The sequence below is a fragment of the Pseudorca crassidens genome, chromosome 2, assembly GCF_039906515.1.
Source record: "Pseudorca crassidens isolate mPseCra1 chromosome 2, mPseCra1.hap1, whole genome shotgun sequence".
Taxonomy (NCBI): domain Eukaryota; kingdom Metazoa; phylum Chordata; class Mammalia; order Artiodactyla; family Delphinidae; genus Pseudorca; species Pseudorca crassidens.
In genome coordinates, this window is record NC_090297.1 from 125,531,512 (window position 1) to 125,559,242 (window position 27,731).

Here is a 27,731-nt window from a genome sequence, read left to right on the forward strand (position 1 = left end):
TATCATTCATGCCAGTAATTTGCAATCTCATTTCTTCCTTGCAAGCTTTATTGAGGAAGACTGTCTTGCAGAAATGGAGGCTGAAGTTTGAGTGGGGAGGGGAAGCAGTGGCATATTGGAACATCTCGTGGCAGCCAAGATAATCTGATCAGGACAGTTGTAGGGAGGCATAGCCCAGGAAGGGTAGGGAGCTGACTGAGAGAGCAGTAGGATGAGCTAACACTCTCGTAATGTCCGTCCTGGCCTATAAAGCACAGGTCATTATTTTATTTATTAAATATAATAATAAGTTATTTGTAAAACGAGATCTGACTACATGACAATGCGTGTACGGATATGTTTCCCCTCAGCTAGGAGGCTGTATGAGGAGAGGGAGAAAGTTCAGGGGATACTCTATACTCTGTATTCTGTTCCATTATTGTTGAGGGCTTCTGAGGGGAGGTGTTTATAATCTAACAAATTTAGAACATATATAGCAGAGTGTGGCATCTGTAAGATGATTTATTGAAGAAGAAGCTTAGAGTATTCAGGACTCTCTTGCCCGGGGCAGTCCATACTCTCCCTAGCTACAGTGTTTGTATGCTACCCAGGGCAAGGTGGGCTCCTCTGGATGGGAAGCCACATCAGAAAGATGGAATCAGTTCTGGCACGAGGCGCATGACCACAGGACGACCAAGCTTTCATGCAGGTCTGCTTACTCTGGAATCTGGAGAGTGGAGAATCAAGTATACTCACAGGATCTCACCTTTAGTTACCTCTTCCCTCTCCTCACCCCTCATCCCCTACCAAAGTCCAATGGACCTGGAGATATGTTGCTGTTGAAGGGAATCTGTAAAGCACTGTCATCCTTGGTCATGTTCTCAGATTGCCTCCTGAGAATGTTGAGCAAAGAGTGTGGTTGCATATGTGGCTAAAAATACCACCTTTGGAGTAAACATGAGTTTGAAACTGGCTCCATCATCAGGGAACTTAGAATCTTGGGTAGGTTCTTGAATAACTCTGAGCCTTTCCCTCATCAGCAAAATGAGGGCAGTAGAAGGAGCTGATTGATGAGGTTCTCATGAGGACTACATGCAACTAATACTAAATAGACTAATGACACATGAACTAATAGTAATGCCTGGAACATACTGGTGTTCGATAGGTAGTAGTTACAACTGTATCTCCTAGAGGCAAGGCCAAGTTCCCTCTCAACTTACACAGTCTCTTATGCTAGGGCACAGTGGTACAAAAAAGCTCTGGACATAAATTTTAGGAGACAGATCTCCTGAGCATCTATTTCATCAATTATAAATTAGAAGGGTGGACCAGATGATATTAACATTTCCTTCTGGCTTCAAAAGGCCAGTTTTCTCTAATCCTGAACTTATATTCTTCAAGGTGCTCAATAATGCTGCTTGATTGACAGTTTACTCTTTGTTTTCATGTCCCTGACTTTGAGACTCAATGTTATTGACTCAGGGGCTATATTAACGAACCAGGGAATGCATTTTTTATAAACAGTCGGATTTCCGAGCAGAGAAGGCCCTACCTGTATAGCACAGTGCCCGCTTTTTTTTCCCACAGGGCTCATCATTCCACTTGCCGGGGGCTGACAAACTCTTGATGTAGATCTCCACGCAGTCCTGGTTGTTCTTCTTGTTGTTGGGCTCGTTGTCAGCCCAGTTCTCAGCCTCCTCAGTGAGAGTCTTTTTGGTTCCCACCCAGGTCCATTGATTGTTGATCTTTCGGATGCCAATCCAGTAGTAAGAACTGTAGTAAGGTATGGCCTCATTGAGGTAAGCAATCTCATTTTTATTCTGGATAGCTACTAAATCCGTGTAGTACTTCTGGCAGAAGGCCCGGGAATAATTCCATGAATATGATTTGTTGCTGTAGTGATAGGTCCACGCTGCCACTTCTTTCTGGTTAATTAGCTCTAAGGAAAGGAAAGTGTGGGTCAGGTTAGCACCCCTAATGAGAAGGAGATTGTGAGCATAAGGACACTTCTGTGTAGTCAGATGAGTTTGACTAGAAGACAAAAACCAAAAACATGACCATTTTATGTCTAATCTAGTTGTTTTAAGGAAAAAGAGTGGTTTCCATCTTTTACTTGAAAGTATACATGAAGTCGGAATAAGAAAACGTCCTCTTCTGAGGATCCTTGGTATTCAAGAGCTGGAACCATAAGATACCAGAGTTGGAAGGGACCGTAGAGGTCATTTAATCTTCTCCTTTTATGAATGGAGGAGACATTGAATCATCTGCCCAAGCCCAGAGTAAATGACATGTAAAATGTCTCAATGGCTGCCTCATATCTCCAGGTGCTTCCTCTTCACGGCGAAAGTAAGATGCTTTATGATGTGGCACCTACCTGCTGGTCCAGCCTCATCACCCACCATATTTACTTTTTTAGCAAAACGTTAAGTCCCACTTCCATGCCTTTGCAGTGCTCTCGTTGCTTTTCTGGCTGCCCTGCCCGCTTAGGCGTGGTAACCTTCCTCCCCTACTTTCCTGACTTCTCCAGGTGGGCTTGGTATTCAGCTCCCACCCTGCCCTTCTCTGTCACCACCTCCCCTACGGCCAGGTATTGCAGCATCTGTCTATATGACGTGGGTCGCATGTGCTAGATTTTGAATCCTGACGGTGGTCTCTTTTTACCCCTGGATTCTTAACACCAAGCACAGAGCGTGGCACTTAACAGGCATTCGCTCCATGCTTGTTGGGTGAAACACAACAGGTTTGTGGCAGAGGCTCATGGTACCTCCCGGTTTGCAATCTTACACTTCATCCCACTGCTCTGGGCTGTTTCCCTTCGATAAATTACTCTACTTCCTCCATCTCTGCTTACTCACTTGTTAAAACAGGGCTTAAAACAGGCCTTTTAAAGAGATGTTTGTGAACTCAAATGAAATAAAAAATGTGCCCCTTAAAGGTATAAAGGGTATTATGATGCCAGGTATTGTTATCCTAGCCGGTGGGAGCTCACCCCAGCCAGAAGAGGCCAGTTCCCATGTGAAGAGGTGTACAATGTAAGCAATCAAACCTGGAAATGGCTCTATTTCCTGTTTATAAAGTCACGTTCCTATTCAACCTTCTTCTCTGCTGCCCACAAGAGGGTCGTTTCCGTTTGTCCCTCCCTCACAGGCACCTCTGTGGCATTTTTTTCCCTGAAGACTTCATTCTGATGTCACCAGGGCTGCATATTGGCTTGCAGGGACTCTAGGCAATTTTGCCTTTGGAGTTCCCTTCCTCGATAATAAAATATTAAAAACTGTATTTTATAACTGCATTGGTATAAAGATGAACGTATTAGTAGTATACACTAAAACATTTTGGGGCGGCCTAGAAGGAGATGATTTTTAAAGAAATTAAAGCATTTTTACGGGTCCCTAAAAAGTAACGTGGGCCTGTGTCTGTTGAGTCTAATGGATAAGTTGGCCCTGGGTATATATGTGTAGGTTCTTCCTGAAGCCTTTTCTACCAATAGGATGGTGTCGGGTGCACTTTTCCTCCAGGAATCTGGGCTTGAACTGTTTTCTAATGCCTCATAACAACCGGCTACCATCCTTAACTTCTCCCATTTGGAGAAGTCACCCTAATCACTGAGGGCCAGGTGAAGGGTTAGCATAAACTTTACCAGCGATGAGGGCACTGAAGCAAAAGAGTTGGGTGATTCTGAAGACCACTCTCTGAAATCTCCAGTTCCAGATGGCTTTTAGGCAGCTGGCCTGTAATAAGAAAAGAAAACTTCCTTTTAGTATCCACGTGCAATCACTGTGGCCAAACAATTCTAGTTAATAATCATGGTATTGAGTTACAATCCTGCCTGTTTCCATTCGGGGGTGGCTCAAGCCCTCTGCTCCCTTTTTATTTCTCACTGCTCTGCTTGAGTCCTACCCCAGTTGGACACTGCACCAAGGCTCAGGACAAAATTCATTCCTTCAGTCATTCAGCAAATATTTATTAACTACTTTGTGCCACTAGTATTTGCTTTTCTGACATATTTTGTAATATTTATGTAAATAAACACTGTCATTATTATTATGCAATAATCTCCCTTTAAGAACTGGTATGCCATACCCAAGAGTACTAAGAAGTCACACAGAAACTCCATGATCCATACAGTTGTCTGACCTATACTTTGATGCACAGAGCATCAACTAATTGTGCTGTGCTATGTCGTCTATCCTGTATTATTGATCTATGTTTTCTTTTCTTGCTTTATCATTTCAGCATATATCTATATTATCCAATGCTTAATGTATACATGTATATATACATACATATATAATTTTTATTAATATATGAATGATAAACTTATCCCCCTTGGATCTATAGCAAGTATGATTTCTCATGAGCTCCCTTCTGTTGGGATTTCATCAAATCTAATAATATTTTTAAAGCGTTTTTAGACAAATAAGTTCTGTAAATGTCCATCCAACACCCTCATGTTACGCATGAAAATACTGAAGGTTGAAGAGTCTAAAGTAACATTCAAAAGGACAGAAGCAGAGCCTGACTTTGAAACAAGAGCTTTTTCCACTTTACTTTCTTACTTTTGTAAACCTCCAGGCTTTCAAATCCATGCTGCGTTGTTGTCGATGATAGAATGTGACATGACCAAGCCTAGCTGCCGCATCTGTACTCATCCAGAGCTACCCCAATATAACCACCAACATAAAAATTGTGCGTTTGCTTTGCAACTGAAGCTTTATTGCTCTTCCAGCCAGATTGCTACCCCAAACCCTTCCCATATAGAAATTCTCAGTTGCCACAGCTGGGCTCCAGAGATCGATGATGTAGGCTGTATGGGGAGGGTGGGTGGTGGCAGTGTGTGTGTGCACGTGCACAGTGCATATACACTGTTGACTACAGCCAGACCAGACAGTGAGGTGGATACCACACAGATCAGTGCAAGTCTCCCAGATAGTGGGGTTATCTTTGTATAAGAAGCCTGGCACTTTTCCATCTAGGAGTTTCTGAATATTGGCTTTAATAAGCAGGCACATTTTGTGTTCTTATGAACTAGGACACTGATCAACTGGCCTCTGCAGGACCTATTATCAAACACTGGGAGTGTCATAATGTTATGATTTATGGTGCTGTTTATTTGCACAGGAAGTATGGCGATAATCCCTTAGCGGAAACTTAATCCCATGGAGTTCTCTGTGGATTATATTATATCACCAGCTATTATTAGTACCATATTTCTATTCAGTACCCAAAGAGTACCATGCCAGGTTCTATAGCAGAAATCTTTAAACCAGAATGAGCCTGGCTTCCCAAGGGGTACACAGACAAGGAGGATTTAAGTAAATCTGTGTTCAGATTCTCAACTCCAACATGTGCACTTTCCTAAAACCAATCTGCCTACAAATGTGTCCTTCTCCCATTTTATAAAAGAAATCATACCTTTTATAACTTGACTCTTATTTATCATTAGGCCTTGCCTCTGTATGTAAAAAACATCAGTGGGTGTGCCAAACAGAGACCATCCAAAATATTGGTTTAGATCTTGACAACTTGAATGCTTCAAATGATAGTGTAACAAATCTGTTTCAAGTCCAGTGGTTTCCATTTCTCTCTTTTCATCAGCTTTGATGAAGACCCACTTAAGATGTCAGATGCTAGACCATTGACTACATGTTGATAATACATCACTATGTAATTTGGGACATGAAACTTGGAAGGAATTCAAAGAATTGAGAGACGTTGCTATAATAAGCTTCCATTTCCATTTACTTAGTCATATGAATAAAAGTCCTTAATGCTTAAAAATCCTCAAAAAACGAAATTTAGGAATAGAATTGATGCTGAACTTGTTTGATTGTATCAATAAATAATATTCACACAAGGTTACATGAATAGGGAAAAAGCCCCTCTTCTCAAGTAGAGATGCATCTTCAACAGCACTTTAAATAGGGAAGTTTAAATTACTTATCAAAATTTGTAGTATGTTTATGCTATTTTACTTAAGTGTGTACTAAAAGTAATTGTCATGGTAACTCAGTCAAAAAGGTGAAAAACTTAGCAGAGATTTATGGTTTCAGAAAATTGCATCTTTTACATTTCAACTTAATTATGTTTTTATTTGTGTAAAGAAGTATGATATAGTGATCAGTAAAATACTTTAACCTTAAAAATGAATTAAATTCTGTAGAGGAAGTGAAATAGAAATAGGTATTAAAGAAGAGAAAATGAATAATATAAAATTCCCTATTATTAGAAACTAGTTTATGTTTTTTTAAGTGATGAGTGTTGTCAGATCACTATGATATTTTATTCCATTGGATAAATTCTAGGAAATAATGTTATATTTATTTATTGTAAAAGGCCAGTCTTTATAATGTACTGGAAATTCCATCTTTTATTTAAAAACTTATGATGAAAAATTTTAGCTCTCCACTTAGAAAGGTTCAAGAGGTTATCTAGTTTTTCAGGATTTTTTTGGAGGTACAGAAGCAAAACTATTGCTGGTGAACAGCACAGTAGTGTAGCCTAATGAAGGGGACCTCAATATTTGCCTTTGAAACTCTACTGCGTTTCTTCTCGGGTAGATTGGAGGAGGATCGCAGTGTTTTTAATCTAGTGGTGCTCTTCCTGTGCCCTTAGAAAGTGGTTTTCTTCCTGTAGAGAGTATTTCTAGGGGTTTCTCTGGCTTTGGGACCAGCTCAAGGAAGTGTGTTGGGACAGTGACCAGGTGAGGCTCCTATTTCCCTACCTCCATTCCCAACTCCTCCCACTATCCCAACAGAGCTGTTTTATGTTTTAACTTGTTTGTTTAAACTTTTCAGTATGGTTTGGTTTAAACAAAATAGAGAGACAGAGAGAGTGCTAGTTTTGAACATTTTAAGGTTTTAGAGGACTGGTAAGTGCTTCTGATCAAGACACAATATCTAAGAAAGGAAAATGCAAGTCATTGTGTGTCCCCGGCTTTAATCTGACCATACTTTTCTGTTTTTAAAAATCGAATACCAAGAATCACCTCTCATAGAATGTTTGAGAGCTGTAGGAAACCGTAAAGATGACTCCAGATCAATTAGGCATCTCTCCAGCATTCTTCAGCAGGTCTTTTGGACCACGGATGCTCAAGATGGGACCACCATCACTGCCTATCACTGAGACTCAGCAAATTTAGATGATTTGCCGAAGCTTCCGCACCGGAATGTATGTCGGGTTAAGACAGCGATTCTTATTTTCACAGAACTCGTGTACTCCTTTGAAAGTCTGATAAAAGCCATAGTCAGGATTCTTTTTTTAAAAAATTGCAGGCTTGCAACTTTTTAGACCATTTCAGAAGGTTCATGGACCCCAAGTTCAAATCTCTGTGTTACCGGTAAGGCAGCACCTTGACTCATTGGCAACTGACAAGGGTTTTGTGTGTGGGTGTGGAGGACGAATGATGCTTAAAATTCTTCATTCGAGTAATAATTTCCCTCTGAAACTTCCTTGGGGTGGGTAAGCCTTCTCACATCTGCCCCTGCTCTCAGTGTCATCTTTAGGACAGGGGTCTACATAGGTGAAGAGTTAAGGACTCTGTCCTGGTGTTTGTTACTAAACAAGTTAAGTGTTGAAACACCAGGAAATGCCTCTCTAGAGGAGCGGCCGTGTGCTCTGCTCATTTTTACTTTAATGTTCTTTGGCAACCTGCTTCAAACTGGAAGCCACTGGGAAGGAGTCTGAGATGGGGTTATTAGAATAACATCCTGTGCCTGTGTAAACCTTCATGAAGGCTGCTTCGCACCGTGGTAATCTTTCATTTTACTTTTCAAATAACTAAAAGTGATTGCAGGGTGAAGAGAGAGGCAGAGACAAAGTAGAAGTGTTTAAAGTAAACAGAAGTGTTTTTCCCACGACCTTTGCATAGAAAGAGGTAGTAAATGCCAGTAGGAATCCCATGGCTGCCAGCATTCTGGGTGGCTTACAAAGTTGGCAGGAATTGTACCATAGAAAGGCGATGGGGGGGCGGAGTCAACATGGCATACTATGAGGATGTGGAATTCGCATCTCTGCACAACTAGGGCACGTACCAGGCACCGGTGGGGGACCACGGATACATAAGGGGACGGGAGGAACCCCCAGCAACCGGGTAGGAGATGGTACATTGGGGGGAGTGTGGGGGGAGGAGAAGTGGAGGCGGGACAGGACTGGTGCCCCTGAGGGGCGGCTAGGGGAGGGGAAGGGATCCCACACCTGAAGGGGGAAATTGGGGGACCATTGGGAGGGCAGAGGATCAAAAGGGAGCATGGCCAGTTTTCCCCTGCCCACTTGGGCCCCGGGAGTCTGTTGAGATCCCAGGCCTGATCCTCTGCCCACCTAGGCCCCCTCCAGACGCGCAGGTCCTGAGGGAGTGGGAGGGAGGGAAGGGGGAGCAAAAGTAAAGGCCAGACCTCCGGGACCCGGACCCCTGAGGGGTGGCTGGGGGAGGGGAGGAGTTCCTACAGCCAGCGGGACCCACCCATGGTTAGGGGTCCAGCGGGATGGGGGAGACCCTGGGGGGGGATGGTGGTGGAGGGGCGCAGAGGGACAGAAGGGAAAGCAGCCAGAGCTTTCCCTGTCCACATAGGCACCGGGGAGCCTGTTGGGCTCTCAGACCTAATCCTCTGCCCTCGGAGCCTCCCGGAGCCTCCCGCAGAGCCCAAGACCCGCCCCTACACCCCCACCCAGGGCCCTACCTCTGCACTCGGAGACCCCCTCTGAGACGCCCTCCAAAGTGCTGGGCCTAAACCCCACCCACACACCCTCACCCAGGACCTTGCCTCCAAACTGGGCAACTCCACACTCTGGTGCTCCACACTCCCCTTCTGCACAGGTCCTAAGCAGAGGCCCCGCCCCATGCTTGAACTCGCCCTGCTTAGGCCCTGCCCCCAAGGTCTTTTCTGGCTGCATGGGTCCCGAGCCTAGGCCCCGCCCACCCCTAAGGGGTGCTACTGGCACAAAAACAGAAATATGGATCAATGGAACAAGATAGAAAGCCCAGAGATAAACCCACGCACATTTGGTCACCTTATCTTTGACAAAGGAGGCAAGAATAAACAGTAGAGAAAAGACAGCCTCTTCAATAAGTGGTGCTGGGAAAAATGGACAGCTACATGTAAAAGAATGAAATTAGAACATACCCTAACACCATACACAAAAATATACTCAAAATGGATTAAAGACCTAAATGTAGGGCCAGGCACTATCAAACTCTTAGAGGAAAACATAGGCAGAACACTTCATGACATAAATCACAGCAAGATCCTTTTTGACCCACCTCCTAGAGTAATGGAAATAATAACAAAAATAAACAAATGGGACCTAATGAAACTTAGAAGCTTTTACACAGCAAAAGAAACCACAAACAAGACGAAAGGACAACCCTCAGAATGGGAGAAAATATTTGCAAATGAAACAATGGACGAAGGATTAATCTCCAAAATGTACAAGCAGCTCATGCAGCTCAACACCACGAAAACAAACAACCCAGTCCAAAAATGGGCGGAAGACCTAAATAGACATTTCTCCAAAGAAGACATACAGATGGCCAACAAACACATGAAAGGATGCTCAGCATCACTAATCATTAGAGAAATGCAAATCAAAACCACAATGGGGTATCACCTCACACTGGTCAGAATGGCCATCATCAAAAAATCTACAAACGATAAATGCTGGAGAGGGTGTGGAGAAAAGGGAACCCTCCGGCACTGTTGGTGGGAATGTGAATTGGTACAGCAACTATGGAGAACAGTATGGAGGTTCCTTAAAAAACTACAAATAGAACTACCATATGACACAGCAATCTCACTACTGGGCATATACCCCGAGAAAACCATCATTCAAAAAGATACATGTACCACAGTGTTCACTGCATCACTATTTACAATAGCCAGGACATGGAACCAACCTATATATCCATCAACAGATGAATGGATAAAGAAGATGTGGCACATATATACAATGGAATATTACTTCAGCCAGAAAAAGGAACGAAACTGAGTTATTTGTAGTGAGGTGGATGGACCTAGAGACTGTCATACAGAGTGAAGTAAGTCAGTCAAAGAGAAAAACAAATACTGTATGCTAACGCATATATATGGAATTTAAAAAAGCAGTACTGATGAACCTAGGGGCAGGGCAGGAATAAAGACGCAGATGTAGAGAACAGACTTGAGGGAATGGGCAAGGGGGACAGGGAAGATGGGATGAAGTGAGAGAGTAACATTGACATATATGCACTACCAAATGTGAAATAGATAGCTAGTGGGAAGCAGCCACATAGCACAGGGAGATCAGCTTGGTGCTTTGTGTCCACCTAGAGGGGTGGGATAGGGAGGGTGGGAGGGAGGGGAGGCTCAAGAGGGAGAGGATATGGGGATATATGTATACATATAGCTGATTCACTTTGTTGTACAGCAGAAACTGGGAGGGGAGGCTCAAGAGGGAGGAGATATGGGGATATATGTATACATATAGCTGATTCACTTTGTTGTACAACAGAAACTAACACAACATTGTAAAGCATTTGTACTCCAATAAAGACGTGAAAAAAATTTTAAAAAAAAGAAAGAAAGGTGATTCTGTTCTCCTGTCTATGTTGTAGACCACAGCCTTGCACTTTTAGAGGCACAACCTACAATGTCCCTCCCTAGACCCTCTGTCCTCTGCCTAGGTCCTGTCTGATTTCTCTCCTTCCTTTACAGTTCAGTTTTCTTAATTTCCTTGCCTCCCCTTTCCTCTCCAGGCCCCAGTCCCTCCAGACTACACAACCACTCCTGCTGACTTTACCCCTGACTCCTAATTACCAAACCCAATGAAGTCTTTCCATCATTATCTCCCTTGACCTTTCTGCAGCAATAAATATTACTATTTCCTTTTGCTTAAAATGCTTCCCTTGGTTCTTCTCTCGATTCTTTTCTGACATCTTGAGCAACTGTTCTGAGTCTTCTCCTTAATCCACACCAACCTTCTTGCAGAGGTAGAGATAGAGATTCCCCTGGGTTCCTACCTCCCTGGCCCTATTCTCTTGTCACTCTTCTGCTTTCCTAGGGCCTCCTTATGGCCATCTGTTTGCCAGTGGCTCTCCATCAGCATCTCCATCCCTGACTTTCCTCCCGAGCATGAAGTCTGCAATCCAAATGCAAAACAAACATAGGAGCCCATGCACCTGGAGGCAGCTGCTGGCAGAGGCTTCTCGGGGCAAGGGATATGACTTACTCATGTCTGAATCCCAGCCGTAATAGAGAGCAGATGCTTAATCCTTAATAAATATGTTATAGATGAATGAATGAATAAGTGAAAAATGGCAAGGGAATGACTGAAAGTAAGATAGAGGCGTGCTGAATGGGAAAATGTTGGAGACATATGTGATAATTAGCACTAAGTACAGTATGGTTACAGCAGTGATCGTATCAAATGTAAAAGTGTATTATGATTAGGTAGAAGAGTATAATACGGCTGTGCAAAAAAAAATATGTTCTCGGCACTTGGTCTCATTCTCTTTGAGTATGAGAGAAACAAGGGGCATGATGGCTCGCATCCCATGTGAGAGAACAAAGGAGAAGGACTCACTCACTTAAACTCCATGCGGGTGGCAGATGGGGAGAAGTGGAGGAGAAGTGGGGGAATCAGGACCTACCATAGCTGGTGTGTCTCAGGAAAGCCTGGAGAAGCATCAAATAGTGGCAGCTCTTAGAAGAGGGAGAGGTGAAGGCAAATTCCATGTAACTCTCTGGAGTGGGTGTGTCCCTTTGAAAGGCTCCAGCACCGAAGAAGGCTCATGTAAGGGATGCATGTTCTTATGAACAGACAGTGTCACTGACCCGAGCCCCATAAGCTACCTGCCCACAGAGACCCTGAAGTCCTCCATCAGGTGGGACCAGGGAGGGAAGACCAAGGATCCCTTCACATCAGTCTGCCATCAAATCCTATTGACTTTACCTTCTGATGAGATACCTGGCCATTCTGCAGATTTCCACTTCATTGCTGCAGCACTAATTCAGACATTATCATTTCCTTCCTGGACCAGAGAAATCATCTTGTCACTGGTCTCTTCTCCTCAAGATTACCCATCCCCAGTTCTTTATCTCTAATGCTGTCTGAATGATATTCCTAACACAAAATCTGATCATATTGCTTCACTACTTAAAATCCATCAGCTGTTCCTACTCCCTGAGCAGTACATACCAGCTCCTTAAGATGACACTTTGGGGCTCTTCAAGATGAGACTTCTTCCTACTTGTCTAGTCCCATCTCCTGCCATTACTCCTTAATTACACCTGCCCCCACCACAATTCTACGGTGCATTTATATAACACGACATCTTGTACTTTCCAGAATGCACAGTATGTTCCCCATGTTCTCTTTACGCCCAGGGCACCCTCTCCTTCTGTGGATGCGTAGCTGTAAAAGTCCAAGAGTCTCCTCCTCAAAGGAGCCTTCCCTATTACCAATCCCTTCCTCCCCACTCCAAGATAGGCACGCCCTTGTTATTGCCTGTGTTCTTTCCCATTATTTATTTCAATAACTATCGACTTATTAAGTGCCTACAATGTGTCAGGCACTGTTATAGGCACTGGCAATTAAAATGATAAAAGAAGGCACGATTCCTTTCCACATGAAATGTACATTCTGTGGAAGACAGACAATGAAACAAACACCAATATATACGCAACAGTGCTGAACGAGTAAACATGAAAAATAGAAGACAGTGATAAGTGCTAGGTAGAGAATTAAAGCCAGGTTATGTGATAGAGGGACGGGGTGCTTATTATTAGACAGGGAGGGAGGTCAGGGAAGACCTCTCTACAAAGGTGGCATTTAAGCTGAGAGCAGAATGACCAGAAGAAACCAGTGAGAAGCAGGAGGAAAAGCATTAAAGACAGAAGGAAATGCTAATGTGAAGGCTTTAACGTGGAAGGAAAATGTGGAGTATTCAAAGAACATGAAAACATCAGTGTCGCTGGAATGGAATGAGCAAGGGTAGAAGAGTATGAGATGAAGCTGGGGACAGATCACTCTGGGCTTTAGGAACTAAAACAAGGGGGTGAGGTTTTTGTTCTAAGTGCAAGACAAATGGGGCAGCAAGTAGATTTCAGGAGAGGTAGTGATGTGGTCTGATTGCTGCTGAAAATTGGGAAGTCCTAGAGGTTAGTTGAAAAGAAGTTGTTCTGGAGTCAGACCTTGTGAGTTGGAAATGACAGTTCCAGAAGGGATCCAATTGCCAGGGTTTTGAACAGAGAAGCGTCCTGAATAGATGCATCTAATGATGGTGTTTCTTTTTTGTAATTTGAGGGAATATTATAATCTGTAGTCTTTCAAATTAAAAAGCAGCAAGTCTACAGGTGGTTTTAAACAGATGATTTCTCTTCAACATTTATTTACATATACTTCTAGCACACTGCTAGGTGCATGGTGGGGCACCGAATAAATATTTGCAGATGTTGGATATTATAATATCTACAAAATCAGTTTGTTTCATCTTAGAAATTTCTTATGGGAAAGAAAGGAAATTAAAGAGGGTCAGTGAGAATACAAAAGGGGGAAGGCAGATATGAGAGTCATTGAAGAGACAGAACTATACAACTTGTCGGTGGCAGAGTCTAGATTTTCAAGGCAGTACAACTGATATCATATTATTTCCCTTAAGTTTATGGGTGATGGTGGTAATATAGCACAGATATTAGTGGCCTCAGCCTAAAGGCAGAAAATGAAACCGTGAAACAAAGAGGTCTATAAGCCAAATAGCAAATAGAAATAAAGACAGGAAGAGGAGCCCAGGACAACATGAACACTAAGAATCAAAGCATATATATATATATATATATACATACACACACACACACACACACATATATATATACACACATATATATGTATTTAGATTCCTGATCACTGTTATTTAGGATGAAATATTAGCATGAAATATAAAGTAGCATACTTAAAAGATTTTTTAAGCCATTTGGACCATGGCTGACCTATATCTCTACAAATATAAAGGATTCATTTTGTGTATTTGATTTTATAAAATTTCTGTTTTGCTTTTCAAACAGAGAAATGAGTCACTTAGAAGACAATGTAATAATAAATTCCACTTATGAAACATCATGTGCCTACCCTCTAAGGTCAGGTCCAGAGTCTTTTCCCAGTACTGCCTGTTATGTAGTAAGTCACTGTGATGTTTGAGGGTTTGATTAATAAGCTTCCACTTACAAAATTCTGAAACTGCACTTTCTAAGAGCTAGCAGCCAGCCCAGGAGAGCGTGAACAATTTAACTACATTTTGAAAAATAGGTAATGGAAGGAAGAGTAAGAACTAGAATCAACAGACCTAAGATGGTTAAAAGGTATAAATGGAAATGAATCCAGACCTGCTTCTTAGTCCACTCACACCCTGACTAACATTGGCATAATTTAACTGTAAGTTCCCCATCTTGCGCTGCCCCACTCTGAGATCCATCTGATTGAAAACACCCCACCAGGGAAACCTGAACATCTTTCCTCAGGTCCTAGGGTTAATTGAAGCCGCTCTGAACTTGAAGATGAATTTTCACACAGAGTTCGAGGTTCCGGAATCCCAAGAGACAAATGTATTCAAGGGCAAAGGAAAAGGTCTTGTCATTGAAATATTCAAAACAATTCCAGGGCTGGAGTTCTTAGCACTTCATCACAGAGTTCCAGCCTAGTTTCAGGATGCCAGTGGAGGCAGTTCTGAGCTTAAAGCGTAGGAGGCGAAAGGGTGGGGTTCCATAAAGCTCAGTGTTTATGTGGATGTCTGCATTTTCATCTGCGCAAAGTTGTACCTTTTGTCAGAATCTCAAAGAACTCCATGATTCAATCTGTTAACATTCCTCTAAAATAGAGGAGGATCCCAAAGAGAATCGACGGAAGAAAGAAAAGACTGTTCATTCATTTAAGTTGACCAATACAGGAAATTTATGCAAGAGATAAGACAAAAGTAAAACACATTCTTACATCATTGGAGTTCAAACTCGGGACAGACTCAAACTCCTTCCTCTTCTTTTCATCATCCTTTTAGCCCTATTCTCCCCAACCTGGAAAATCCTCATTGCAAGTATTTGAAAATGGTACTATAATAAAGCAAAGAGAGGGAGTGAATTGGGTATAAGTGCTCCTTTCTTCTGGTATCCCATAGAAAGGGGCTCAAAAACAGGGGCAGTCTGGCTCCTCTCTAGCCACAGACTGCAGGATTGTAGACCCTAGGACTGTATGAGATATGCCTTGTAAGTCGAGGGTAAAACTCTATGTGTCTTATCTAGGATAATGTTAATAAGTTCAAGAAAGCCTTTTTCCTTGGATCTTCCCTGGATCCCAAATCCCACTGAACCCCAAGAATTTTCTCTTTCTCGTAACAATAACAGCTAACATTTACTAATCCACAACTATGTGCCAGGCTCAGACCTAAATGCTTTTCAGTGTAAACTTATTTAATCCTCACAATGATGCTACAAAGTAGAGTACTATTATTCTGTCCATTTTATAGAAGAGGAAACTGAGTCACTAACAGGACTGAGAGCTGAGGCAGAAATGGGAACTGTGTGAATACTCCACATTAGTCCCAGCAGACTCTTAGGGCTCAGAGAAAGAAATAGGCGAGCTGGGGATGAGAAAACATTTAACTGTAGTCTTGTCCCAGGACACTTGCTCAGTCTTGCATTCAACCCAGACAGAAGAGCAATCCTAGAGAAGGGGGTTGAGGGTTCACCAAGGTTTGCTCCAGGAGAGTCCCTGTAAGCCCTGCTAGGAAAAACAGCAGCTGTAGAGTCAGAGGACAGACGTTCAGATCCAGACAACATCAAGCCTAACAGTGTACCTTAGGTAAAACACCTAGCCTCTCTGTAAGACACAGCAGCTTCATTTGTAACATGGACATAGCAACTCACAAAGATGTGGGGAGGGTCAGAGTGGACAGCAGGTTTTGAAATGCTTACAAACTCTGGAAGGCTACTCAACACGAAGCTCCATGATTACTGCCCTTCCTCATTTTCGGAAGCTTTACCTGCCTGACTCAGCTCCGAACCACTTCAACTCAACCACTTCCCATAGTAAAGAGAAATGAACTTACCATCTCCTCTGTGACACAGCCAGCTTACTGCCGTCTGTGCAGCCCAGACTTCTTATAGTCTTGCTGCCTCCCCTCAGCTGTCAGGCTGTTTAGAAAAGCAACTTCCTATTCACTTTCCTGAAAGTCACCACAGCCCTTCCCATGAAGTTAGAATGTAGATAATACAGGAGCAGTGTTGGCAGCTTAGAAATAACAGTCACCGAGGAGACGGGCAGGGGGGTTTTGCCGACTTCCCTGGGAGGTGGTCCACAGACAGGGGTGAGTGTGAATCACTCCTGGACATTCCAGGCTGAGTAGTATAGGAATCGTACCCACGCCCGCAGTGGTCAGGTTTCTTTTGACGATGATATGAGCTCCAATTTAAGGTCATATATTGGAAAACTCACTTTGTCTTAATCATAATGTCTTAGTGTAAGTTTTCCAGTTACTGTGAAGTCTCAGTGAATGTTTTCTATTCCAGCAGGCTTCTGACGGATAAGGGAGAAATATAGTAACAAAAAATAATGAGGTGGGAAAGGGAAAGCCACTAAGGGTTTTCTGGCAAATGGAGGGGTTGTTGGAAGGACTTTGGGAGTGAAAATATAAAACAGACATGGGTCATTATCAGAAAGGGACTTCTGCTTCTTAAATCAGAAAAAAGATGTAAAAATGGTTAGTGTGGGGAAGTAAAAGGCTGTGTGGCACAGTGGTTAAGAGACCCCACTTGGTTCCATGTGTGGCTCTCCTTTAGCCAAACTACTTAAACTCTCTACACCTTTTTTTTTTTTTTAACTGTGAAATAGAATGATTATAGCAGAACTTCTCTTACAGGGCTGTTATGTGATTAAATGAATTGATATGTGGAGAGTGCTTGAAACAATATCTGGTCCACAGTTAGCACTCAACAAATGTAGGCTATTAGTATTACTTTTCAGATTTGCCATCAGACAGCAACATCAAGTATCAAGCATTTAGTGTCAAGTCAGAAAACCGTAACTCCAGTTTATCCCCTTGGAATTCTAGTTGTGCAGTAGCGGGTGTTATTCTTCATTCAGTCCATGATTATCATAGCTTGTAAATGGATCGATTAAAACTGGGATAAAATGGAAAAATCTGGAAGTCCAAAAATAAAGATGACTTAAAGAGCTTGGGCCTGCATTTTTACTTGGGAATTTGGGACAAAGAGGAAAGGATTAATACGTGGTAGAAATAGAAAACCTGGTGAAGGAGGCGGTGATAGAGGAATGGTAGCAGGAGAACAAGGGATGCTGAGAGAGAGGAAAGCACGAGGGACTTTGGGCAGCATGATGCAGAGGTTTAGAGCCAGACTGCCTGCCTCCACCGCCTACAAGCTGTGTGACCTTGCAAGTTACTATCCTCCTGTGACTCAGTTCCTTCAGCTATGCTAACAAATAAGGATAATAGTCATCAGTTACCGCCACATGGAAATGCTTGGACAGTTACATGGATATACGTGTGAAGTGCTCAGAACAATCCCTGGCACACTGCAGGTGCCGTGGATGCGCTAGCTATTATTTTTCTAAGACTTGCCTCCACTCCCTCCTGTTCTTATTCTCACTCTCCAGATCCTCTTCTTGACATTGCCTTATTCAAAAAAGAAAATTTCTCAGATGGATATGAGGGAAGGTGCTATGTAGACTCCAGGTTCTACCAACAATGTGTTTTAAGTGGGATAATGTTAAAGTTTAGGGAGTGTGAGGGGAGTAGAAAAGGATTCCAAGGAATAGGAATGGAAGGAAAATACCATTGACTTTGTTTAAAAGCTGTTCAGGCTGAATACCATTTGCTTGAATGGATTTAGTCTATGTAGAAAATCTATATTGTTTCTAATTATGTGGCCACTAAAAACATGATATTCTAATATAATTTAATTAGTAGTGTTACTTCTCTGTTTCATATCATGTTTTCTCATCTCTTCATATTGTACTAGAAATTCCCAAAGGGCAGGGCCCCTTTTTATATTAGTCTTGCTTTTCCTGTAGTATCTAGCAGAGGGCAAATAGACACCCAACAAATACTTGTTGACTCATTTATTAGGTGGATGGCTCTGGGTAGACACAATAAAAGTGTCCCCTCCCAACTTCCTCTCTGAATTCTGTTTATATTATTTCAGTGGTGCATTCGTATACACAGGACATATTTAAGCTCCTTCAAGGCTTCAGGCATTGTGCTAACACTAGGGATTCAATAATCAGCAACACCTTCGTGGAGCTCAGAGTTGTTTTATTTAGAGGTGGGGCATTGGATACTAGATTAAAATCACACAATTAAATACAGGAAGAAAAAAAATGATGTGGGGAAACTTTCTAGGCCATTTGAGGCTTGGAGTAGCCCAGGAGCTACCAGATAGCCACAGTGGCTGGAGGTTTGGGAAGGAAGCTGGGTTAGGGAGCACCCAGACCATGTCGGGTCCCACAGGCCATGTTAAGGTTGTATCTTCATGTGTAGCATCTGTCATCTAGTCAAATAGAAGGCAGTTAATTCTAAGGGAAGTTCCACCTGCACAGCTGGTCCTCTACTCATAGAAGACTAGGGAACTTTCTACAGAATAGTCCGTAGGATGACAAGTTAGAACTTCAAAAGAAGAACATATAGCTTTCCCCCCTCATTGTTAATGTAATACATGTTTGTTGTAAAGAAAAGAAAAACATAAAGTAGGGAAAAAATTATCCAAAGTACTGTCACCAATGGAATTGGAATCACATTGTATATTCAGCACAATGCTTTTGTCATTTGATAATATATCATAAACTTTTCTGATACAATATTTCTGCTCTAGTTACAACTAAAAAAAACCCAAAACCCTAAGGGTCTGTCACTCCCCTGATGGCTGACATAGTCATGGACAAAGCTGACCCTTACACAAATTTCATGAACCGCTAACTCTTCCCACTGAAATTCTATTTAAATTGGTCTGTGGTATTATGCTCAAGCATTTTGTTTCTCTATCTTTGCTCTGCAGTTTTTGAAAGGGAAGGAAAGGCAAGGGAATCAGTCACTGGCCAGGGTCTCAAACAGTAAACATGAACCTTCACAAAAACTATCTACACACATAACCTTAAATAGAAATTAGATTCTCAGGACACACTCCATATTACCCCATTTATGCCCACTTAGCCCCATCCAAAGTTTCATTTATTTGTCCTACCCATTTTTGTTACGGCCCATTCTGCGCTATCTTCTAAACTACTCTCTGAAGACATACAGATGAATAGGACGCAGTCCCGGCCCTGACGGAGCTCAAAGACAAGTGAAGAGATGGGTAGAGAAACATAATTAACAATATGGAGGACACAGCGTATACACACACATTCTTGTGCGAGCTCCACGAAAAGATACCTGACTCAGTCTGATGACGGCAGTGGAGAGGTGGTTGGAAAGGATGCTTAGAGGAGCATCTACTCACTGAGCTGAGTAGAATACGTCAGATTCTTTTGTGCAAGCTCAGTGGTTGGACATGCACATACAGAAAATGCTCTAAACTCAGCAGATGAATTAGGAAGTGGTTTTTGTATTAGAAGTATTTTTATCTTTCCAAGAGCATATTGTGTCTGGGGCCCTTTGATCAACATAAGGCTGTGATAACCACAAAAGGGTTATCACCCACAGTTGAACACTAGAAACACAATTAAATTGGTGACCTGTCTGTACATGAACAACATTCATAGACGCTTTCAAAGTCGCTGAGGAAGTGAAACAGAGATAGTGTTACATTTTTGAGCTACTATTTTGGAGCTCCTGTTCTTGGGCCAGACCCTATGTTAAGCATTTTGGGAAGCAGCCGCATAGCACAGGGAGATCAGCTCGGTGCTGTGTGACCGCCTGGAGGGGTGGGATAGGGAGGGTGGGAGGGAGGGTGACGCAAGCGGGAAGAGATACGGGAACATATGTATATATATAACTGATTCATTTTGTTGTGAAGCTGAAACTAACATACCATTGTAAAGCAATTATGCTCCAATAAAGATGTTTAAAAAAATAAAAATTAAAAAAATAAAAGTTGTATCTCATTGAATCCTCACAACAGCCTTATGGGTTAGTTCCAGTCTGCACAGCTGGCTCATCTACTCAGAGATTATTATGATACACATTTTATTAAAAAGTAAATTACAGCTTGGAGGGTTAAATGTCTTGCTCAACATGCCAGAGCTAATAAATGAAAAAGATGGGATTCAAATTCAAGTCCGGCTGAAATGACACTACACTAAAATGTGAGTTTTTCATTAAACTCTTTAAAAAGCACATCAAATAATTCTATGCTCCTGGCTGCTAATAAAAGGGAATTGTCTTACCAAGATGTATGATAGCCTCCTAGGGATTTGCTCTCCTTTAACAATGAAGAGATGGGAAATGGCGTCATTTGAGATTTTAATTTGGGTGACTCGGTTGTACTTAAACTGTGCTTAATAAGTGTTCTTCTCTTTCTATAGCTAGAGCTTGCTGTTTTACTCTTTGTTATTACAATAAAACTATACTTTTTCAGCTCATCTGTCAATGTACTTAATAAAACAATTCCCAAAATATAGTCTTTTGCTAAAATGAAAATAGTCTTTTGCTAAAATGAAAATATAAAAGTAATGTATTCTTTTATAAAAGCTCCATACCATACAGAAAGACAAAAAAAAAGTGAAAATCATCCATTATATCACCCTACCCAAAGATAACCACTGTTAACTTGGTAGGCTTTCAGAATTTTTTAATTCATATATTCACAAAAAGGTTTTCAACAAAAATAGATTTAAGTTTTATTTTTTATATTTTGGTTCTTAAAAGTAAACCATATACTAAGGACATCTTTTCATGTTCATAAATATATACGTACATCAGCCTTTATAAGGGCTGCATAATATTCCATTTATAATGCACCATAACTTATTTAAAATATCCCATATTGATGAAAATCTTACTATTATAAACAACACTGTAAAACATCTTAGGATATTTATCTTTACCTATATTTGTCCTATAACTTCTCTAGGAAATTTTCTAGAAGTGGATTTACTAGGCCAAAGTATCTTTGCACTTAAAAGGATGACAGATATTATTTCATTATCCTCCAGATAAAAGTATAAATTTGAACTCTCATCAGTAGTATATGAAAGCGTCCATTTCCTCACTTCTGCTCTAATACTCACCTCATCAGTTTTAAAACACTTGGCCAAGCTGGTAAACAGCTACAACAAAAATCTCAGTTTTCTACTTTTTAGGACTTAGATTACTATGGCACTTACCCAATCTGTAATGTTTTGAGAAAGTAACACAAAACATTGGGACACTGCATAAAGATGCCTTGGATGTCACCTCCTGCCACTTTGCAAGCTTGGGGACTTTGATAAGGTCACTGACAGTGAAGCATGAATGGTGGCAGGCTCAACAGAGGTGAAAAACAAATGAAAAGATAGATGTCCAAAACACAAACATGGATTGCTCCCTGGGTTTCGTGGCTGCTGCTTTTGTGGTTGTTCAGCTTCTGCTTGCCTGCCTTTTACAGGATTGGTGAGTTGGCTCATTTTTAGAAAATTAGGTTATTTTATTACTGAGTTCTGGGGACTACATTGCTGGAAAATGGTTAAACTCAAAGAGGAGAATTCTGGTAAACATGAACCTGAATAATAAAAAACTCCATATGTACTCTGGAACAACACTTGGCACCCAAATATCTTGGTTATCAAAATGGGTCATTGAATGAAATACATATAAACTCCAGCTGTGACATTAAACAATAGATCATAATATAATAAAGAAGTAGAAAATCAGCAACTGTATAAAGTCATTTAGCTGGAAGTAATCAAATCAAGTCTGAGTTATTGATCCTCAAGTAATTCTATGATCCTGGCCCTTGATAAGAGGGAATTGTTTTTCTCAGAGATTTAATAGCCTCCCTGAGGATTTACTTATGAGATGATGGGGACCGTGAATGACCCTAAATGAAATGTTGGGGTCCCACCACTGCAAGGCAAGTTTAGTTCTAGATGTTATTATCCAAGGGGCAGAGTGGTTCTTTCTGAACGGAGTGGTCTGCTGGTAATCGCCAAACACCTTTTGGGTTGAATCCATTTTATCCATTCTACCTTACTCGGAACTTCAAGCTTTCAGTAGTCTGCTTTTTATAAATACTTGGGCTGTGTGGCCTTGGACAAGTGACTCGACTTCCCTTAGTTCAGTTTTCCCTTTGTGACCTATTGTCAACAATGAAGAGGTTGCATAATGCACCATGACCAACTGAGATTTACCCCAGGAAGACAGAACTGTTTTAACATTAGAAAATCAGTTATGTAATTCTTCGTATTAAAGATTAAAGAAGAAAAAAATGTAACCTTCTCAATACACAAAAAAATGTTCAATGAAATTCAACATCCATTTATTTAAAAAAATTAGAATGTTAGGAAACTTCCGTAATGTGATAAATGTTATCTACAAAGAAAATCTATAGTCAGCATTATAGTGAACGGTGAAACACTGTAAACATTCCCTTTAAGATCAGTAACAAGACAGGATCCCATTATTTCCACTTCTATTCAATATTGTTCTAGATGTCTTAGACAAGAAATAAAAAACAAAGAATAGAGAATGTTCTAATTTCATTCTTTTACATGTAGCCGTCCAGTTTTCCCAGCACCACTTATTGAAGAGACCGTCTTTTCTCCATTGTATATTCTTGCCTTCTTTGTTGCAGATTAATTGACCATAAGTACATGGGTTTATTTCTGGCTCTCTATTCTGCCTATTGATTTATGTGTCTGTTTTTGTGTCAGTACGATACTGCTTTGGTCACTATAGTTCTATAGTATAGTCTGAAGTCAGGAAGCGTGATTCCTCCAGCTCTGTCCTGCTTTCTCAAGGTTGTTTTGGCTATTCAGGGTCTATTGTGTTTCTACACAAATTTTGAAATTATTTGTTCTAGTTCTGTGAAAAATGCCATTGGTCTTTTGATAGGGATTGCATTGAATCTGTAGATTGCCTTGGGTAGAATGGTCATTTTAATGATATTAATTCTTCCAATCCAAGAACATCGTATCTTTCCATCTGTGTTGTCTTCAGTTTCTTTCAACAATGTCTTATAGTTTTCCTAGTATAGGTCTTTTACCTCCTTGGGTAGGTTTATTCCTAGAGAGTTTATTCTTTTTGATGAGATGGTAAATAGTATTTTTTAAATTTCTCTTTCTGATATTGTTGTTAGTGTATAGAAATGCAACAGATTTATGTATATTAATTTTGTATCCTCAACTTTACTGAATTCATTGATGAGCTCTAGTGGTCTTCTGGTGGCATCTTTAGGATTTTCTATGTATAGTATGATGCCATCTGCAAACAGTGACAGTTTTACTTCTTTACCAATTTGGATTCTTTTTTATTTCTTTTCCTTCTCTGATTGCCATGGCTAGGACTTCCAAAACTATGTTGAATAAAAGTTGTGAGAGTGGATATCCTTGACTTGTTCCTGATCTTAGAGGAAATGCTTTCAGCTTTTCACCATTGAGTATGATATTAGCTGTGGGTTTGTCATATATGGCCTTTCTTATGTTGAGGTATGTTCCCTCTATGTCCACTTTCTGGAGAGTTTTTATCAGAAATGGATGTTTGATTTTATCAAAAGCTTTTTCTGCATCTATTGAGGTGATTATATGGTTTTTGTTCTTCAATTTGTTAATGCGTTCTGCCATTTGCAACAACATGGATGGACTTGGAGGGTATTATGCTAAGTGAAATAAGTCAGACAGAGAAAGACAAATACTGTATGATATCACTTATGTGTGGAATCTAAAAAGTACAAAAACTAGTGAATATAACAAAAAAGAAACAGACTCACAGATATAGAGAACAGTCTAGTGGTTACCAGTAGGGAGAGGGAAGCGGGGAGGGGCAATATAAGGGTAGGGGATTAAGAAGCACAAACTATTATTTATCAAATAAGCTACAAGGATATATTGTACAACACAGGGAATATAGGCAATATTTTATAACAACTATAAATGGAGTATAATCTTTAAAAATTGTGAATTACTATATTGTATACCTGAAACATATAATATTGTACATTAACTATACTTCAATTAAAAAAAAGACGAGGAATAAAAGGAAAAAAGATGTAAGGACTTGAGAATAAGAAATAAAATCATCTTTATTTGCAAATGATGTAATTGTCTGGTAGAAAACCTCAGTGAATCTACAGATAAATTATTAGAACTAGTAACAAAACTTTAAAATGTGACTTAATAAAGAAATAATATATAAAGTTAAGTTTCAATTCTAAGCATCAACCCCAAGAATTAGAAAATCTGGTGTTTTTATAAGAGACTTTTAAAGTGTTATAAAAACTTCACATACCTGGGGATAAACCTAACAAAATGTGTGAGCCTTTGTAGCAAAAATTATAAAACCTTAGTGAAAACATTACAGAAACAAAAAGATACATTATGTTTATGAGTCATAAAAATATAGATACTCCTAAAATTAATCTAATTCTATATAATCCCAATTATAATAAAAACCCCAGTAGATATTTTTTTTGTTATAGAGCTTCTTATTAACTTAATAACTGTTTATTGATCACCTAGTTCTTGCCAGACGGTGTACTAGGCATGGTAAAATGTAGCAATGAGCAAGACATATCCTTCTCCTTATGGACCTTAGCCTAGAGGGAGAAACTGACTTAAAATCAGCAATACTAGTATGCGATGTTGATTATAGGCTGTGTGAGTGACATTGTGCAGATGATAAAATTAAAACTTAAGCAAGTTCGTTGCCTTGTCCAGGACTGCAGAGCTAATACTAGAACCACTTCTTAAATCCAAGGTCGTGAAGTCTGACTTCAAAGCCCCTGTTTTTCCCATGTCACCATGCAGGTTTCCAAGACCCCATTTGGCCAAAAGTTCAGCCACTGCACATTCCTCTGTGTACCTGTATGGAGCCACAAATGCTTCTGAAATATCCACAAAGTATATATGACCTGGACACAAAGCTGCACAAATTAAGAGCTGCAGCAGCAACATGTAGTGCATGTAGTGTTCACTTACGCCAGCACCACCGGGCTCTGTGTTTAGGCAAAGTTGGCAGTTGCTGCGATGTGATTTCAGGGATGCTTCTCTAAAAGGCTCTCCTTCCTGGACCAGCTCAGTTTCTAAAAAATTCCATGATTGGACAGTCAGGTTGCAGGATTCCTAGGAAGATTGTGCAATAAAAGAAAATGTCAGCAATCTCCTTGTCTCCAATGCCATTACTTCAGTGGGGTTTCTTTTTCAGTAACTATAGTAATAATGACAAAAAGGCTCGACCCTATATCACAAGTGAGTAAGATTTTGCCACAGTCTGGCTTGCCTAACCTCAGTACCCAGATGCATCGTGGAGAGAACATCTATGTACAGCCATGCCTCAGAAATGGGATCTGAGATCTGTACCCCTAGTCCTAGCTAATGAAACCCTGCAGCTCATCTGGCAGGAGTTCTGGGCTTCCACTCCATCTAGCCTGCTACCTTGTCCTTGCCCTAGGAAGCTTCAGTAAGTAATTTAAGACAAATGCTTGAAACTATCTTTTCAGGTTTGTGAATGACATAATGAACATCAATAAATCAAAATCATGGAGACTAGGGACTTCCTTGGCAGTCCAGTGGTTAAGACTCTGCACTTCCAGTGTAGGGGGTGTGAGTTCAATCCCTGGTCGGGGAACTAAGATCCCACATGCTGTATGGTACAGCCAAAAAAAAAAAAAAAAAGATTTAAAAAAATCTTGGAGACTAAATAGGAAGGAGAAGAAATGCTTCATAATAAACAGGAACCAAGCCAGGAGCTGAGAAAAGCCCTTCTCTAGAAAGTATTTTACTTTATGAACCTGAAAAATCAGGAGACTATTTTATACAACTGGCTATTTGCTATGTGCAATGAGACAAAAGAGAATATGGCATCAGGGACAGGTGTGAGAAAAAACAAGTTCGATGCAATATGTGACAGAGCAAAGAAAATAATGGCAGTAAGCAGTAAAAAGCAGAATTGTTACAGCAGAGAAGTAAATGCACAAGAAAGTGTCTATGTTGTAATGATTGAGAACTTGGCTCTTCGATCAGACAGATCTGGCTGTAATTGAATTACAGTTCTGCCACTTATCAGCTGTCTGACCTTCAGAAATTTACTAGAGCTCAATGCTTCAGTCATAAAATGAGGATAATAAGAGGATTAAACAAGATAATGCATTTATAGTGCTTCACATAGTACCCAGCACCTAGCAAATGCTCTAAAAACTAATACCTATTATTATTATTATTCTAACCTATAAACTTGACATTTATCCTTTGGATTTAGATTTAAGCATTCAGGATCCTCTGCTAAAGTGCCAACATCCCTGGGAAAGGTAGACCTTATTATTGTTGTTGAGCATCTGCTTTGTACAAGGCAAGTTTATTAAACAACTACCTAACTAAAAAGGGGGAAGAGACGACCAGTATTTTGAAGAGTGAGGTAACGTGTGTTTCCCCATTGTGACCATGATAACACCAGATCAAGGGAGACACAGAGGGGAGCACGAGATTTCTGGCTCTTCCCATTTCCATGCACATGACTGACCTCACTGTTCTAGAAGAATGCTGAATGGTATTAGCAGACCCCATTTTTTAGTGTGGAATGACAAATTGTTTTCCATTGCCTGTAAAAGATTCATATTCTCACTAGGGTCTCCTATATCTTACTAGGTTTGTCAACTCATATTCCTCTCCTTAGGAGACACTTGATCTCCAAGTATCTCTGACATAAAGACACAATTACATACAAAAGATCGTAGCATGGTCTAGGGATATTGCCTTATTCAAACTATCTCTAAAATCCCAACTGGGTTGATAGGAGGTGGTGAAATAATGGAAAACTACTGGGTTAAGTCATTTCTAGGTGGTGTATATCTACTGATGAAGAAGACCATAATCACAGACTTGTTAGTGAGCAATAGGAGATTGCAGATGGTGATAAGGAGAATGGGGCAGCACCAGAGACCAATTTAAACCACGTCACACCTGGGCCTGGCTCCAGCTTTGGTTTGGGCGCTCCTACGGGAGCAGCGAGACGGCAGCATCTTTTCCTGTCTTCAAGTGCCTCAGGAATTACACGGGAAGTCAGTTACACCGGCCTGGCAAATTTGGATGACAAACAGTGGATGTCTTTCCCAGGCATCATTACACTTCCCCTGTTAACACTTCCCATTGTGGAAAAATCTAAACAAGGCAGAATTAACGGGAATCCAACATTTTCCTTTCTATAGTGAAAAGTTTCCTTGACTAACTCCATTAGGAAACTACATGTTGGGGGGTTAGGAAATTAGAGAAAGAAAGCCTTAACACCAGTGCATAATTATTTTTTAACTCTATGTGTTGAAAATAAATATCTGATCAAAAAATGTTACACATGCAACAGGTTGCCCTAAAGCAATGATGAAGAACAGTCTATACACAACAATACGGATGAGTCTCATAGATGAAATGCTGAGTGAAAAAAGAAAACATAAAAAAAGAGAACATGTTGAAAGATTCTATAGATAAAGTGCAAAAACAGGTTGGACCAACCTGTGCTGTTGGAAATCAGGAAAGCGGTTACCCTTGACTGAAAAAAGTAGTGGAGGAAGCTGCTCGGGTGTGGTAACGATCTGTTTCTTGATCTGGGTGCTGATTACGCAGATGTGTTCAGCTGGTGAAAATTCATCAAG

General features: G+C 40.7%; 1 protein-coding gene across 2 annotated transcripts in view; it reads right to left on the minus strand.

Annotated features, from left to right (window-relative positions):
- Positions 1-16,127, minus strand: part of SELP (selectin P) — a 42,589-nt gene extending 26,462 nt beyond the window's left edge. For both annotated transcript variants that reach the window (XM_067728592.1, XM_067728591.1), the window contains exons 1-3: positions 16,049-16,127; positions 3,620-3,710; positions 1,532-1,918 (exon numbers count right to left, since the gene is read on the minus strand). In XM_067728592.1, the coding sequence (XP_067584693.1) occupies positions 1,532-1,918; positions 3,620-3,710; positions 16,049-16,051 (481 nt within the window). In that variant the 5' untranslated portion in view covers positions 16,052-16,127. The remainder of the gene's footprint in view (positions 1-1,531; positions 1,919-3,619; positions 3,711-16,048) is intronic.
- Positions 16,128-27,731: the final 11,604 nt, after the last annotated feature.